The sequence below is a fragment of the Nasonia vitripennis genome, chromosome 1 (assembly GCF_009193385.2).
Source record: "Nasonia vitripennis strain AsymCx chromosome 1, Nvit_psr_1.1, whole genome shotgun sequence".
Taxonomy (NCBI): Eukaryota; Metazoa; Arthropoda; class Insecta; order Hymenoptera; family Pteromalidae; genus Nasonia; species Nasonia vitripennis.
The window spans coordinates 19685816-19700007 of record NC_045757.1 but is presented as its reverse complement, the minus strand read 5'-3'; the positions used below and the strand labels follow the sequence as shown (position 1 = coordinate 19700007).

Here is a 14192-nt window from a genome sequence, read left to right as displayed (position 1 = left end):
AGACACCTGGAAAGTATAAACACAAAGACGGGAGTACGCGCGTGACACGCAGCTTTTTACAGTGCGTGAATCGAGCAGCTGATTTATGCGCGATTGTGCCGAAGGATGTCGCGTGCGCTTTTTTTTCTTCTATATAATCGAGAACGCTACGCGTTTGTCGGGATTAGAAGCATAAAGATGTCAAGTTCAGAGAGATCACCTTTTTGTCGTGGATTTATTATGATCGTTCGAAGAGCTGATGTCGACGAAAATGTAAAAATAAACTTGGGAAAATGCGAGAATGAGTTGTTCGTATACTTTGACATGGATTTTAAGATCTTTATGGCTCAATCGATCGATATCACGACCATTTGTGGACCGTTTGTATGCTATTGTATAATATGAATTGCGTGTATTCGATTAACATTAACAGTTCGGAGTTTCAATAATCATTCAACCCATTGAAAATGTGTCAAGAGATTGAAAAAGCAGTATACAAAAGCCAAAGTAATCGAAACCAACGTCTCTTCAAATATTTGAACGCCTCTGTTGTAGCAAAAAGTTTTCACCTACTCGTGAATCAGCAAACGCGGAATATCGTTCGCGCTAGAACCTGCTCGAAACAATAACTACTCGATCATAAAAAGTCGAAGCAAGCGATCTCTAGAATAACAATAAAACTGAAACATCCAGCAGAAATCACACAGGAAATCTATTATACTCCCAGTGAGACGTCCCACGACGATGACGAATGTACATTTTGGATACTTTAGCGGTTTGCTCCTCCGGAGATATGGAGGAAGAGCAGACGTTGTGTGTACTGTAACTGTCGCCGATGAAGCGACGCCGCGCAATGTGCAGCAATGTTAGAGCACTGCGTGCACGTGTTGCTCGCGAAAAATGATGCACACGTGCGTACAGCATTGTGTTCTCTCGTGCAGTGCTTCTATATGGAAATGAATAGTGTGCGGGATTGGTACTGAATTTGAACAAAAATACCTCTGGATTCGCAAACGAGAGGAATGTTTTTGTTGCACGATAATAAAACACGATCGAGCGATAAAAGGGGTACCGTAACGCAGCGGATATCGATGATCTAGACCGGATTCCTGAGTCGGAGATCGATCAATTGTTTCGCAGAAGTTTACTGGTCACTGCTTGGAACATTTGCAATAACTTTCCGAAAGGATACATTTTTTCGCACAACAAAGTTTCAAAAATTATTTGATTAACAAAAGACTATATTATTTTCTCAAATCATCAATGATAAATAGTGTAATCGTTCTCAGTAACTTTCCAAACAGAAGTGTAATTTCAAATACAAGATACATTTCAAAACACTTTTAAAACCTCGCTCAAGAGCGTTACAAACGGTTGCTTTTCATTGTAACCGTTTTGTAAGAAAAAACACAAGTATTACGCGGCCAATGCCAGGGAATCGAAAGTGACGTAAGATCAAGTTTCCGTACGCAGAGAAAAAGGCGTTCCAGTCGTATCTTTGATCTTTTACTGTTTTACCGACTCTGCTAATTGAACGCTATCTTGTTTTGTAGATGCGATCGAATTTGCACGTACGTAACTCAGCCGCCTCGGAATAATAATTGCACTAGTCATAAACAAGCTTCCAAGTTTGTATCGAGATGGAGCCACGCATCCTGCATTTTTATTCAACTAGACTAGATCTCGTTTCAGTTGAATTGAGTTATTTATTTCGTTTATTTTGATTAACTATTTTATCATCTATATTATAAATATAAAAAGTACACATTTTACTTCTATTTAAGGACTGTTTTCCTAATCTTTTTTTTCCTTTTTTCAACACTCGCTAATTTATCAGTTAAACACGAAACTGATGTAACCTCGTGGACTCTCAGAAATAAGGCATGTGTTTTATTTTACGGGCTATTATTACATCGTGTGCTTAGTTGAAGAGCCGTAAGTATCTTCGAGTTCATGACCGATACCGAACGCGAGCGAACTTCGATGATTGACTGATGCGCGGTAGAGCGACAGATACATCGAAAAGCAAATTTTGTAGTTATTTTAAATAGATCACTTAGTTACTGTAAAATTATTTCTAAATATTTTTTCTTTAATCTTGACGCTCAATACCAATAAGAGAGTACTTCAAAAAGATAAATAGATGGTCTAACTAGATTCGTTAGTTTTTACACTGTCAAAAAAAAAAACATTATTATTGTCGTTATTCAAATATAATACCGTGATTTTAAAATTAAAACTTTTTTTTGTTAATGTTTGACCGAAACAGTAATTAAAAGAAACATTGCAAACAGTTTTGCAAAGGCTACAAGCACTTATTTAAAAATCGATTGACGAACTGACTAATTTGAGCGCGCATTGAAATGCACAAACGACCTTGAAAAACTAATTATTCGGCGTTTAGCAGCCAATTGTTACGCGTACCTACTCAGATTGCGATTAACTCCAGACGAATTTGTATGGGTGACATTACATTACAACATCGCCTTGCGCGTCAAAACAAATCGTTAGAATCTCTTACCTAACAGCATTTACCATTTTTTTCAAACCTTCTTTTAGCCACACTGACACAATAGGCGTCTTTAATTCAAACAAAAAAATTGAATTGAATGACTTCATTCGCTACCTTCTATTTTTACAAACTACTGTTTGCTTATGAAACGCCACTTTAACAAACTTGGTCATTTTATTCAAAAGTATCCGATTATATTTCAACAAAAACAAACTTACTGCCCTATCAGAAAATTCAACAGTATACAATGCAATGAACTTACTCAAAACAAAACAAATCACAGAAATTGGATTACGCAGATCAATATAGTGACGTCGTTAAAGCGCGCGCTTGTACCTCGAGAAATCCCAGCTGTTACTCTCCGGTAACAACGAGCTACGCTTGCAAAATGTGTGCACATGGGTGTCGCGGATATCGGATTACCCGGCGACGACGCCCACACAAACTCGCGATTCCAGTTCACCTTGGAGCGGCCAGCTGAGTATCTTGCGCCGGCCGGCGCCTTTTTGACGGGCAATCGGTGTCTCTCACTCTCGTATGGCTGTAGGTATAATAATAAAACGGACGTTGGATGAGGTGAGGTCCCAGCAGTGATCTCGTGCGGAGGATTATTCGAGCGAGCTTTAGTTGACGGTTGACTGCTTGCAAGGGAGCTATGGAATCATATCGCGATGTGCATCAAATTTCGTATCACATGAAAATAAAAATGGGATTATGTGGTATTGTAGCTATTTACTGTTTGAAAGCTGAGTGATGAACATTTTTCATTCGTTCTTATAAACCTCATAATCAATTACGTAAGTTAAGTTAAGTTCGATATAACTCACCAAATTAACAAAGTCTTTTAATATTTCTAACGTTACTCGTTAATAATTTTTTCACAAGTCACCAAAATTTGCATTTTATCATCTCGATCTAATGACCCAAGGCTCGGCCATAAATCCTATCCATCTCACCGAGCATATCCAGACAACGATCCTCCGAATCCGTCATTAAACACGCCGCAAATGCTACGAGGAAGTGAAAATTCCATCGCCCACCTCCATTGTCTACCGGCGTATGTTGGACATAATGGGCGAATTCGCGCCTTGATTATGCAACTAACGCTTGCTATACGTGTTCGAAAAATGCGGTGTCCGTGGAATCGCGAGTATAACGAGTGGGCGAGTCCTTGCGCAAGAATATCCTCGTTCGGAGTCTCGTTCGGCGATAAATAATCGCATCAGCTAAATAGCCGTCGTTAATTTTTCAATGATCGTATAGTGAGACCTATAGTGGAAACTCTGCAGATTAGTGTCGTGTGCCTGTCGTACACGGAAAATCAATTCTCTGGATTGTCTGCTGTTTTTACTTTGTTTTTTTTCTCGATGGTTTGAGTTGACTTTTTTTGCACTTTGCTTGTATAAATTACGGATTCTATTGAGCTGTTGCGTCAGCGAGGCTTGAAAATCGTGTTTATTTAGGAATCTTGTATTGTGAGAAAAAAATCGTTTTAGTACCACCTGTTGTTTAGCGTGGATCTTTGCTCTTTGCGTGTACTGTTTGATTAGCGCAATCATCAAACGCAGCACTTAGTTGTACAACACTGAAGCTATACAAAATTTACATGCCACTGAAGTCATACAAATTTACACACGACTGCAGTGTCGTCTTTGACTTCCTTCTGCGATTTTAAATTCGTGATAGGATTTTAATACCAACAATATAATTAAATATTGCTCTGAATTCTATTATATTATAATTCATAGAAGAAGATGAATAGTTCCAATCATTTATGCTAAGCGCACGATTTGCATTATGCAAATAAATTAGTGTGGATTAATCGAAAATAGTTTTCTACGAATACAATTTAGCGATGAATCAACGTTAATCGTACTGTTGTTAACCAAGCACACATTATCCATGACCTCACAAAACTCGAGATGCTCCAGAGACATTCAATGATGTCGATTGTGCGTTGAGATAGTAGAGTTACTGTTAAGAGAGATCGGTAAGTGCGCCGCAAAACTAGGGTTTTTGGTGAACGAACTGGAAAACGAGAGTAATACACTCATCGTTGTCGGAACCTTGATTCCTTTTCTCTCTCTCTCTCTCTCTCTCTCTCTCTCTCTCTCTCTCTCTCTCTCTCTCTCTCTCTCTCTCTTCGTCTTGTCCTTAGCCTGGTTGTAAATTAAGCCATCGTGATGCATTTCTCATGAATGTGTATGTGCGCGATCGTCTCGAGAGTGCTTTCTACAGGGAAAACACATGTTCTGTGTACGAAAGTCTTTTGTTTATCTTTGTTTAGACAATTTTATGCCCAAGAAATGCTGACTATTCTTGCCAAATCGTAATGACATTTTTTTTTTTGCTTTCATCATAAATCATAAAACGACAATGCATGAAGACAAAGGATCGATTCAAAAATCGTTTCCGACTATACCTCAAACCGCAAGCCGAAAAGCCAAAACGGGAAATCCTCACGTACGTTCTCATGCGAAGTCGACATCAAGGAGAGGACAGACCGATAAATCAATGAAAATTCCCTTATAAGAAATCAAACCCGCGAGAACATTCCGTGAATCCAAATTCGTTCCAGCTGTCACGACACATGAACGAACGCATGAAAATAAACGCGATTGTCTTTCGAGCGACGCGCCTCGCTCTGGTGTTTTTTTTTCTTTTTCCTTTTTTGCGCCTCCCGCGTTTTTTCCCTTTGTCAGTGGGACACACCGACGCTTCCGCCGATGCTACCAGCGCGGCGAGCAATACACACAAAGGCCTTTGAAATGTAAATGGAGAGCCGATGACGGCACTAGCAATTGTCAAAATATCTTGGCTTATATCTTCGAGCGAGTGAAAAGAGCATCAACGAGCGTGTACAGCGTATGTAAAGCTAAAATTAACTCGCTTTGATTGAGTTTCTTCGTTTCTGCTTTTATCGCTTGGATCGTGATTACCCTGCTAGATTGACTGTTAATTGCGGGCTGACAATGCGAATTGCAGTTTTTCAACTATTTTTATTTGCGCTTGTCCTACTCACGGGAATACAATGCGACTTCGGTGTATAGTTTGTAACACGCTAGAGTTTTCCCATCGAAATTTTAATTGCAACAGATCGTCATTAATGATTAACCGAGACCAATTACTGCAATTGATCCAATTCAGCTGGTAAATCTCAATTTCCAGGTCAGACTTATCGCAGAATAGAAAAGAATAAGTGTTAGAATTTGAAGATAAAAAAATTTCCAGCTCGATAAACAAAATTAACTAAAGAATATTGCGTTCAATCCAATCGAGAAAAGCTTTGTTACATCATAATTTATCCCGCTATTTCTAATAAAGTGCAAGAAACGCTGTTCTAAAAATACTTTGACAATAAATTGGAATTGAATCATCGACAAGTAGAAATTACGCAATTCGGATTTTACGGCTGACTCGGCACAGCACGAAAGTGAACTCAGCAGCGATTTGCGTATACATCTGCGATTACTTATTCGGCTAAGTTACCGCAAAACTGAACGTTTCGCACACTCAAAGACCGACTGAGAGCGAGATTTCGCTCTTTATTGCCATATGCAAATGACGGAGCGCCATAAAATCGGGTTTGATTTTCAATTTCAAAGTTATTTGATGGGGGAATGCGAATTTTCGTTGAGAACTGCCATGATTTATCAAGTATAGGTACGTTTCAGTACGTCAAAAATATATACCATAGTAAGTCTATTAAATTCAGTCTCACAGAAATGAAAATTTATTTACTAAGTATAAAAGCAAACCATTCGATCTTGCTACACTTACTTGTAGAGACAATAATATTATAAATCACGAAACAAAATAAAATGAAAACATATAAACACTCACCTTAAATGGTTTAACGATGTCGTAATGCCCTTCGTGTATTCTCGCGTCGAAATTCGACGACGTTGAGTTTTGCCTCCTGCGAAAAAAAGGAAAACGCCTTACTCGGTAACTTTTTTTCACCAACGCGACAACGCGCAATTCAATTGCCATACAAAAGGGGCTAGTGCACATAGTTGCGTAACTCACGTTAGCTTATCGGAGCCGTTGGTCGTTGGTTTCGGTGACTGCATGCCGGACCTCGCGGGTGTGATCGAGTGCACCGGTGATTGTCCTTTGCTTAATGGCTGCTTTATACTGAAATAGAGTGAAACGTTTGTTAGGGAGATTAACTTTGCGTAATCGAGAGCAGGCTTTTTTGTGATTATGGGGTGTGGATTGTTTCAGAACTCGAGTTATTTATATATGGTGATTGTCCGATCAAGACGATTTTTAATTTAAAATAGCCTAGCGGTGGTACAAAATCTGATTGATTTTGAGAATTATGCATCGTATAATTTTAGGATTTTTCGCTTGATTTCTGAATCGATCTTAATTTTGGGGTACTCGTAAGCGTAACAATTATGAATCGATATTTCCTCGATATTACACAATCTTAATTAGAGCTTCAACCAGCATTGAACAGCTGCTGGTTAAATGATATAAGCTCCCATATTTTATTTTCCTTTTCGAAAATCCCACGAATTCTAGAAACATGTAATCTTCTTAGATATGGATTGCGTTTATTTACATAATTATTACGTTGGCATTTGCTGGCGTAGTTTGTTACAAACGATGCAACCAATCAAACTTTTTAAATTGTTTTGGATTTGCCTAAATATAGTTACGTAGCACGCGAGAAATTCCGAAGCACGCGCAAACGTCGGAGAAAATGGTACGCTCAGATTACTCGATAAATCATCTAGTCATCGATTCCTCATCAATATTTCAACAGATGCTACTTGATCTTTCTTATTCAACCCTCTACATTGATGTCAATAGCTAATGGCTGAGAAAGAAAAACCCTCCCTATTCTTTCCTTGTGAATACCAAGTCATAAATCCCTTTCGAAGAATCAAAAAAAGTCGACAAATTAATTCATGCTCGGCACATAGTAGTAATTTCCGCGATGCATCGCACCGATCATCTCGAGAAAGCTGCGATGATTTCATTGCGCGTATACACTGTGTGATTTATGAAACCAGCGCGTATAATAGATCCGCGTCACATAATGACCCAGACGCCAGCGGTCATTGTCAATTTAATCAATTCGATAGCTCAGCTTGTGGATTCGCAGGTACAGTTAGACACAGGAGACGACGATGATTAAGATTTGTACTTTGAGCGGCTTCCCATGTTGTTGACACGCGTATACCAGATTTTTGTCAGTCAGAGATGGAAACGTAAGAATTTTGAATCGAATCGGATTGATAAATTAATGAGTGTTGTAAGATTTATGAGGAAAATGAGATTATTGTGTGATTGATGAATTTTTAATTTCTGAAAATTTTACCGTTAGTAAAAGTTAATGGTTGATTTGCGAGATTATTCTTCAGTTTCATTATATAAACATGTATATGTTTATTTTAAAAATACGCATACTTTTTCAGTTGAAATAGATGATTGCATAGTAACCTGAAGCTGTCATTAGGTCTCAGAACTAAATTAACAATGTAAACTTGGTTGCAGTTATAGCATAAGCGGTTCAAGCAACAAGTCAGTTTTGGCATAGGTGGCACCCTGATGGTATATCTATACACTTGGAGCGCTGATTTTGCTGATGGGAATAGAAAATTTTGTATGCGCCACCTATCTTTGCTAACCACAAACTAAAGAACTTCAAAGGCCAGTGCAAAACAATTTTTCTATGCCTACTATAGTATATTGTGGTCTAATAGTATATGGCATGTGTACCATGTATAGCTTGGCGATGCTACGTAAATAGAAAAATGATATACCGAATTGGGAAAAATATTTTCTGCATTTCTCTATACAGTTTACATTTATTAAAAACAGGCTGAATTTTAATAAAAACTGCACGATTCAGTACATACACTCGCATATGAGAATTGGAATTATAGTCATGCGATTATTATTGAAAATTCTCGTAGGGTAGGGTGCATCTAAAATTATCCATCATAAAATATCCAGTACTTTTCTTTTTAATAGCAGCGTTGATTATTCCACTTTTAATAATTCTCGCGATTCCCTTTAATCACTATAATAAAATATAAAAATGAAATTTAAAGTGGATACTCTCGCGTTAAAAAATACGCAGCGTCACACAACGTATGCGTTTACATGATCAGGATTACATGTTCTAGCCTCAAGAAAATGCACTCGACGATGCTTGATGACCAACGGTTTTTTCACTCACGAAAAAACGGTTTTTCATAACGGTGAAATAAAAATATTGTTGCTACACGTAGCCCAGCATGTTCAAACATTCTTCAACGAGCCAACATATCGCAATAAAAGAAAACCATATTATTCTTGTTATTTATAATTTAAATTTCGATCTGAAGTTAACGACGTTGAACCAACTAAAATTAAAATAAAATAGCCTGTAAAACCGTAATCGACAACCATAAAATTTCCCGCAACGTAGCTTTAAAAATACAGTTGATACGTTCGTTATTTACCGGCTAACGCAAGGCGGCGTGCTCCCCGCGCTCCTGAGACTGCAGGTGCTGCTGTGACCGTTCGGCTGTTTGCTGTATACCGGTCGATTGTTTACGGACACGCTGACCCGTTCTGCGATTCGGAAGCGCGGCACAGTTGGTTTGTGGTACATCATTTTGACGCACTTTTCTCGTCTCTCTTTTCGTTTATGTTTGCTTTGACACTGATGCGGCGCGGTTAAGTCAGGCCCTTGATAGAAGTCATGAAGCTTCTTTCATTCGCGTGTATCGTAAAGTTAATTTACGAATTACAATTTCCCTGACACACAGTATCTATTGTCTCCGTTTTCAGTTTGGCAGAAAGTATTAGCAAGATGAATTTTGTTCACACACTGAGAACGAGAGCCCGAGTAAAACTTCGAAGACTCAGTCGACATCGATGAACTAAACCACCGCACGTTGATCGTTCGGAGTCGGAAAACTGTGAGAGAACAACTGTGTCAATGCAAAACATCACTTTCTGCAATCGCCATACAGCCACAACGTCACTTTAAATCTTCTGCATCGATTGCTGCGCGTTTTATCGTCTCACGCCTACGTAAAAAAGCCATTTACATATCTCACCGCCACTATACCGAGCACCAATTTCCAGCGTCCACGCGCGCGTCGCGTTTCAAGCCATGCCGACAATTTTCAATGAAGAAACAAAAACGCCTAGCCGCAATTAACCGTACCGTACGCGACAAGATTCTCGAGAGAAAAAGAAGCAGGCAAATTAACACCAGTCGACGAGGAGAAATGCACGAGTCGCACTACTGCAGAGGCTGCATGTGCACGCGATGCTACCGCGTACGAAGGCGGACGTCGAGTGTACTGCTGCGCTGCCGCTCGCGGAGCGTCTCGCTATCTCGGCTCCGTATAGTGAGCTATATACGCGCCGCCGCGGCGCAGCTAAGCGACCGCGAGCTGTGCCTAGTGTGACGAGGTTTTGCCGCGGCCTTTGTTGTGTTGGGGTGGGTACGTCGACATTCGCGTGATGAGAGGTGATTATCAAAGTTGTTTCCTTTTTTCACCCCGGCCGGGCACGAGTTTTTCGGTGGTGGATCGACGTCGTTATCGTGGGTATTTATGAACGTTTCTTCTGGAATTGTGCGTAGTTTCGCGACGGAAGATTGATTGGTAGAGCTCATAGAGGCGGGTTTTTACGCAGAAATAGTGAAACGATGTGAAATTCGATTTGATCGCTTTTACACTTTTATCTCGTGCGTGGAGCTACATTAGATTTAACGACTTATATTGTACAGCACCGACATCGAGGTCAGTAAAGTGTGAATTAAAAAGCGTCGGAAAAGAAAATTTCACAGTTTTAGTAGAACGAAATTCCGTTCGTTAAACACATTGTAATGAGACATAAATCAATGCATAGAGCACGCGTCTGATCATAGCACGTCCTGTAACTACTGCGATTGTGGTTCCCCTTTCTAATCTCGAAACGATTGTTTAAACTTTCGGATCACACTTTGCAACCACGGCAACTACAATCGGACGAGTGATAAAATCACAGCTTGATAAATTTTAGTATAATTAAATAGCCACTAAAAGTAATTTCGCCTTCTAGCGCGATTATAACCTATCCCTAAAACTATGAAGCAAAAGTTATACTTCTGAAGCAATGAATCACTGCATTTTTCAGCACACCTATACCGCGCCAATCGATAGCCATTGTTATTTCATTCATGTACATCTAAATCAAATCAAGACACATCCACTCGAAATCACCGCACGCCGACGAAGTTTCCAGCGCTCCCAACTTCTCTAAACTATACCCCACGAGTTGTCCGGACTGTATATACAGATATGTAAGCCACATATAGGCGTACCACGCGAGCGAGCTCGAAATTCATCGAGGCGCGGCAGGCGCGCGCGCGTGACGCTTCGGGATCGTATATACCTATCCGAAGGTCTAGCTCTCACATGCACACGAGAGCTTATAAAGAACCGATGTAAACGTTCGTGCGAAATGATCGCTCGATATAATGAGAGATTGTTCTTGTATGGAGCGTTCGATGCAAAATTCAGCCGGCAAATGTTTGGGAGCTGCTGCTGGGATGTGCGCTCGTGATTTTTTGATTTACGTTCGATAGTGTGCGTATGGGTTCGAGGGGAATGGAAAGGTTACACAATAGTATGAAGGTGCAATTTATTTGTTATGACAGGCAATGTTTGGTACACGCTGTTTTGCAGGATTTTTATCACGTATGTAAACAATGCTTTATCTGTATGACGTGAAAGTTATGAAACGCAGGAATCGGTTAAATAAAGTAAAAGGCGTGCGGGTAAGGGTTTATTGTATCTATAAAAGTTATTAGTAATTGGAACGCGTTCCCTTGGTGAGAGTATCGACGGTAGGTTTCCAAATCAATACGGCCGATTTTCTCACATCGATCTACTGAAACTCAAAGTTCTCGTGTGATAGTTGCAACAAAAAAGCAAAGCAATACGCGCTAAAAGCAAATAACATACATAGAAACAGGATCCAGGGTATCAAATTCTCGCCACAATATCGCTCAATCTGTGAATTAAGCTCGACTCCTATCAAATCCTGTTCCCATTTCCCGCTATCTAGTATCCTATTGTACAACTAGCCTAACGACTACTCGAGCTCAAAGTTCGCCAAACTTCAACCTGTTCATTAAAATCTCATTCGAAAGCATTTTAAAAAATCCAACTTTCCTCTTGATAATAAAAAAGTACCTACGCCAATCGTAAAAAATCAAGACACCATAAGTTCATGTAAATCACAGCGTAAATAAGGTATTGCAAAAATGCTCGAGTGCGCACTGCTCTTCTCCGGCGTCGAGTATAAATAACAATAAGGCTCCGCAGAGGGAAGAGAGATAAGAAAAAAATACGCGCCCATCCACGTGACCGTCTAGCAGCTGTCGCGCGCTGCATAGCAGTCCGTTATGCTCGCAAGCAAACGCGCGCGCAGTTCAAACGAACGCGACGGCGCCTGCTTTTGTGTGTGTGTGTGTCTGCCTCTACGCTTATAATAATTTTCCTCGGCGAGTGGAAACTTTATAATTCATTCGCCCTTCTTGCTCTCTTCCGTCTTCAAATGTGTGTAAGTGTGGTGCCTTTTACTCTCTTCCGGTTTCGGTTGCTTTGTTCGCACAGGAATTGATTTGCCTTCCCTCTCCCGGAGTCACGGTTCATCGTGAATAAATCGATTTGACGCCGTATATTGTGTACCCGTACACTTCATTATGTGGCAGTACCGAAGTTGGGCATCATCTACTTAACAGCATTTCTCATTCGAACGAATCACCATAACAATCACTGTACTCTGTCACTCCGGACAGCTGATCGCCAATTACATTCAATTCTATAGAAATCCAAAACAATTGCGGCTGTCGAAAGAACACAACACCATAGGAAACGCAGCATCCATCCCCTCGAGCCAAACCCATCACATTCTCTTTCTCTCTTTCTGCTAGACCGTCAGAAGAAAGCACGAGAAAAGCCTCTCTCGCCTCTCGAGAAGTGTGAAGATTCTCGTCTCGAGTCTTTATTCGGTATTCCACGTAGCCGACGGGAAAAAGACTCGGCGGCGGAAGTCGCTCTCGGTCCACAGGAGAGTTATTTTCGATTATGCGCGCGCGTGGAGCGAACAGCCTGAGCGAGTCTAAACGTCGGCCTCGTCAAAGTACGCGCGCGTTTAAAGGGCCGCACAGAGAGCCGACTATAATGCGAGCTAGCGAGTCTTTTTACGGATCTCAGGCTAACGAGTTTACCCGCGAGCCACGGAAGAAGAAACGAATGGAGCGTATGGAATGAGGAGAGACAGAGAGAAGAAACGAGGGGAGAGATGTATGCGAGGCGAAAGAAATGTTAATTGAAGAGCCACTTGCGTCCAATTCACGAATTGTTCCAGAAGGGGATTTATTTTTAGTTATTTTTGAGGAAGTGTTTCTTTTATGTTCTGACACTCGTCGAGGTTATTCGTGTAAGTGCAACAAGTGCGAATGATTCAACGGAATATCTTTATGAATGTGATACTATACTGTGTAAAGATTTCAAAATAGAAAACCAGTTTCACAATGAAGCAGATATAACAGATAGATAAGAAATTTCTCTGCAACGGATGAAATTTTGCTAATAAATTATAAACATTGTTGTTGTATAGTTTTTATGACACGCTGAAATCTCGATTAAACACGTGAAAACATTGACTTTGCTTGCTAACTAACGTAGCGTAAAATTGCAGCGCCTTTTTGCACATATATACTCGTGCATTATAGACAAAAACGAATTCGCCAATTAATTCGTTGAATTAAACACATCGTAACAAGCTAAGGATTGACGCGTGAACAGCACAAAACGAGCATAGAAAGCTGCTCTCCGAGAGAAAAACGAAAAAACTATAGTCGGAACAAAAAATCGCGATGCTTCAGTCAATGAACGCGAAGAGAGCATAAAAAGAAGCTCATCCTTACGCGGTAATGAGAGAAATGCTGAGCAAGTCCGTGTTTTGCCTTGCAAACGATCTGATAATCGTGGTTATACTAGCCTCGCGAGCAAACTCTGCATATTATTCCTATCGAGCGAGTCAATGAACTTCGTTTAGCGCAAATGTTACAGGATTTGGAGAGCATCGAAAGTTTGCATGAATATACGAGTATGCAAAGCGTTTATGGAGATAACGCGGAAAATTTCTTTGATTTCCAGATATTGTAATTATACCCCGTTGTAATTAATAACTCTCACGTTTATGTATATTGTAAGCGTAGTGGTATAACACGTGTTGAAGTAATTAGGCTCATGCAAAAACGTGTTCGAAAAAGCATGTTGCACGCAGTATAAGGATCTTGCGATGTAAAAAAAAATTGAATTTACATCCGTCTCAATAAAACTATCACTTTCTATCGAAAAAGGCAACTTGCTGTGAGCACAGAATACTAATAAAAGTGAGAATCAGCAACCCGTTTTTGCACATCCTTCAAAACCAGCATATCTGATAAGCCAACGAGTGAACGCGAAACGATCTTCCCCCTTTCCAATATTTCTCGCTCGACTTTTCTTTCCTCCTACAGTCGATCGTTATCGGAAAAACTGGGCAGAGTGATTGGAAGCGAGTCGCTTGCTGAATGATAGCGTGTTAGCGAGTTTACGGCGTCAGCTGTGTATGGAAATTATTGACGAGGCGATTGTCGTATCGACACGAGTAAGGAGGACGTGTATAGTGCGTTTGCGGTGGTCAA

At 40.2% G+C, this 14192-nt stretch overlaps 1 protein-coding gene across 6 annotated transcripts in view; it reads right to left on the bottom strand.

Annotated features, from left to right (window-relative positions):
* Nucleotides 1-14192, bottom strand: part of LOC100119826 (WD repeat-containing protein 47) — a 92223-nt gene that overhangs the window by 40343 nt on the left and 37688 nt on the right. For 5 of the 6 annotated variants that reach the window (XM_031931043.1, XM_032595764.1, XM_031931037.2 and 2 more), the window contains 2 exons: nt 6521-6628; nt 6335-6410 (listed from right to left, as the gene is read on the bottom strand). In XM_031931043.1, coding sequence (XP_031786903.1) covers nt 6335-6410; nt 6521-6628 — 184 coding nt within the window. Of the gene's footprint in view, nt 1-6334; nt 6411-6520; nt 6629-8952; nt 9829-14192 lie in introns of those variants that run through there. The other variant, XM_032595767.1, reaches the window with a different exon arrangement.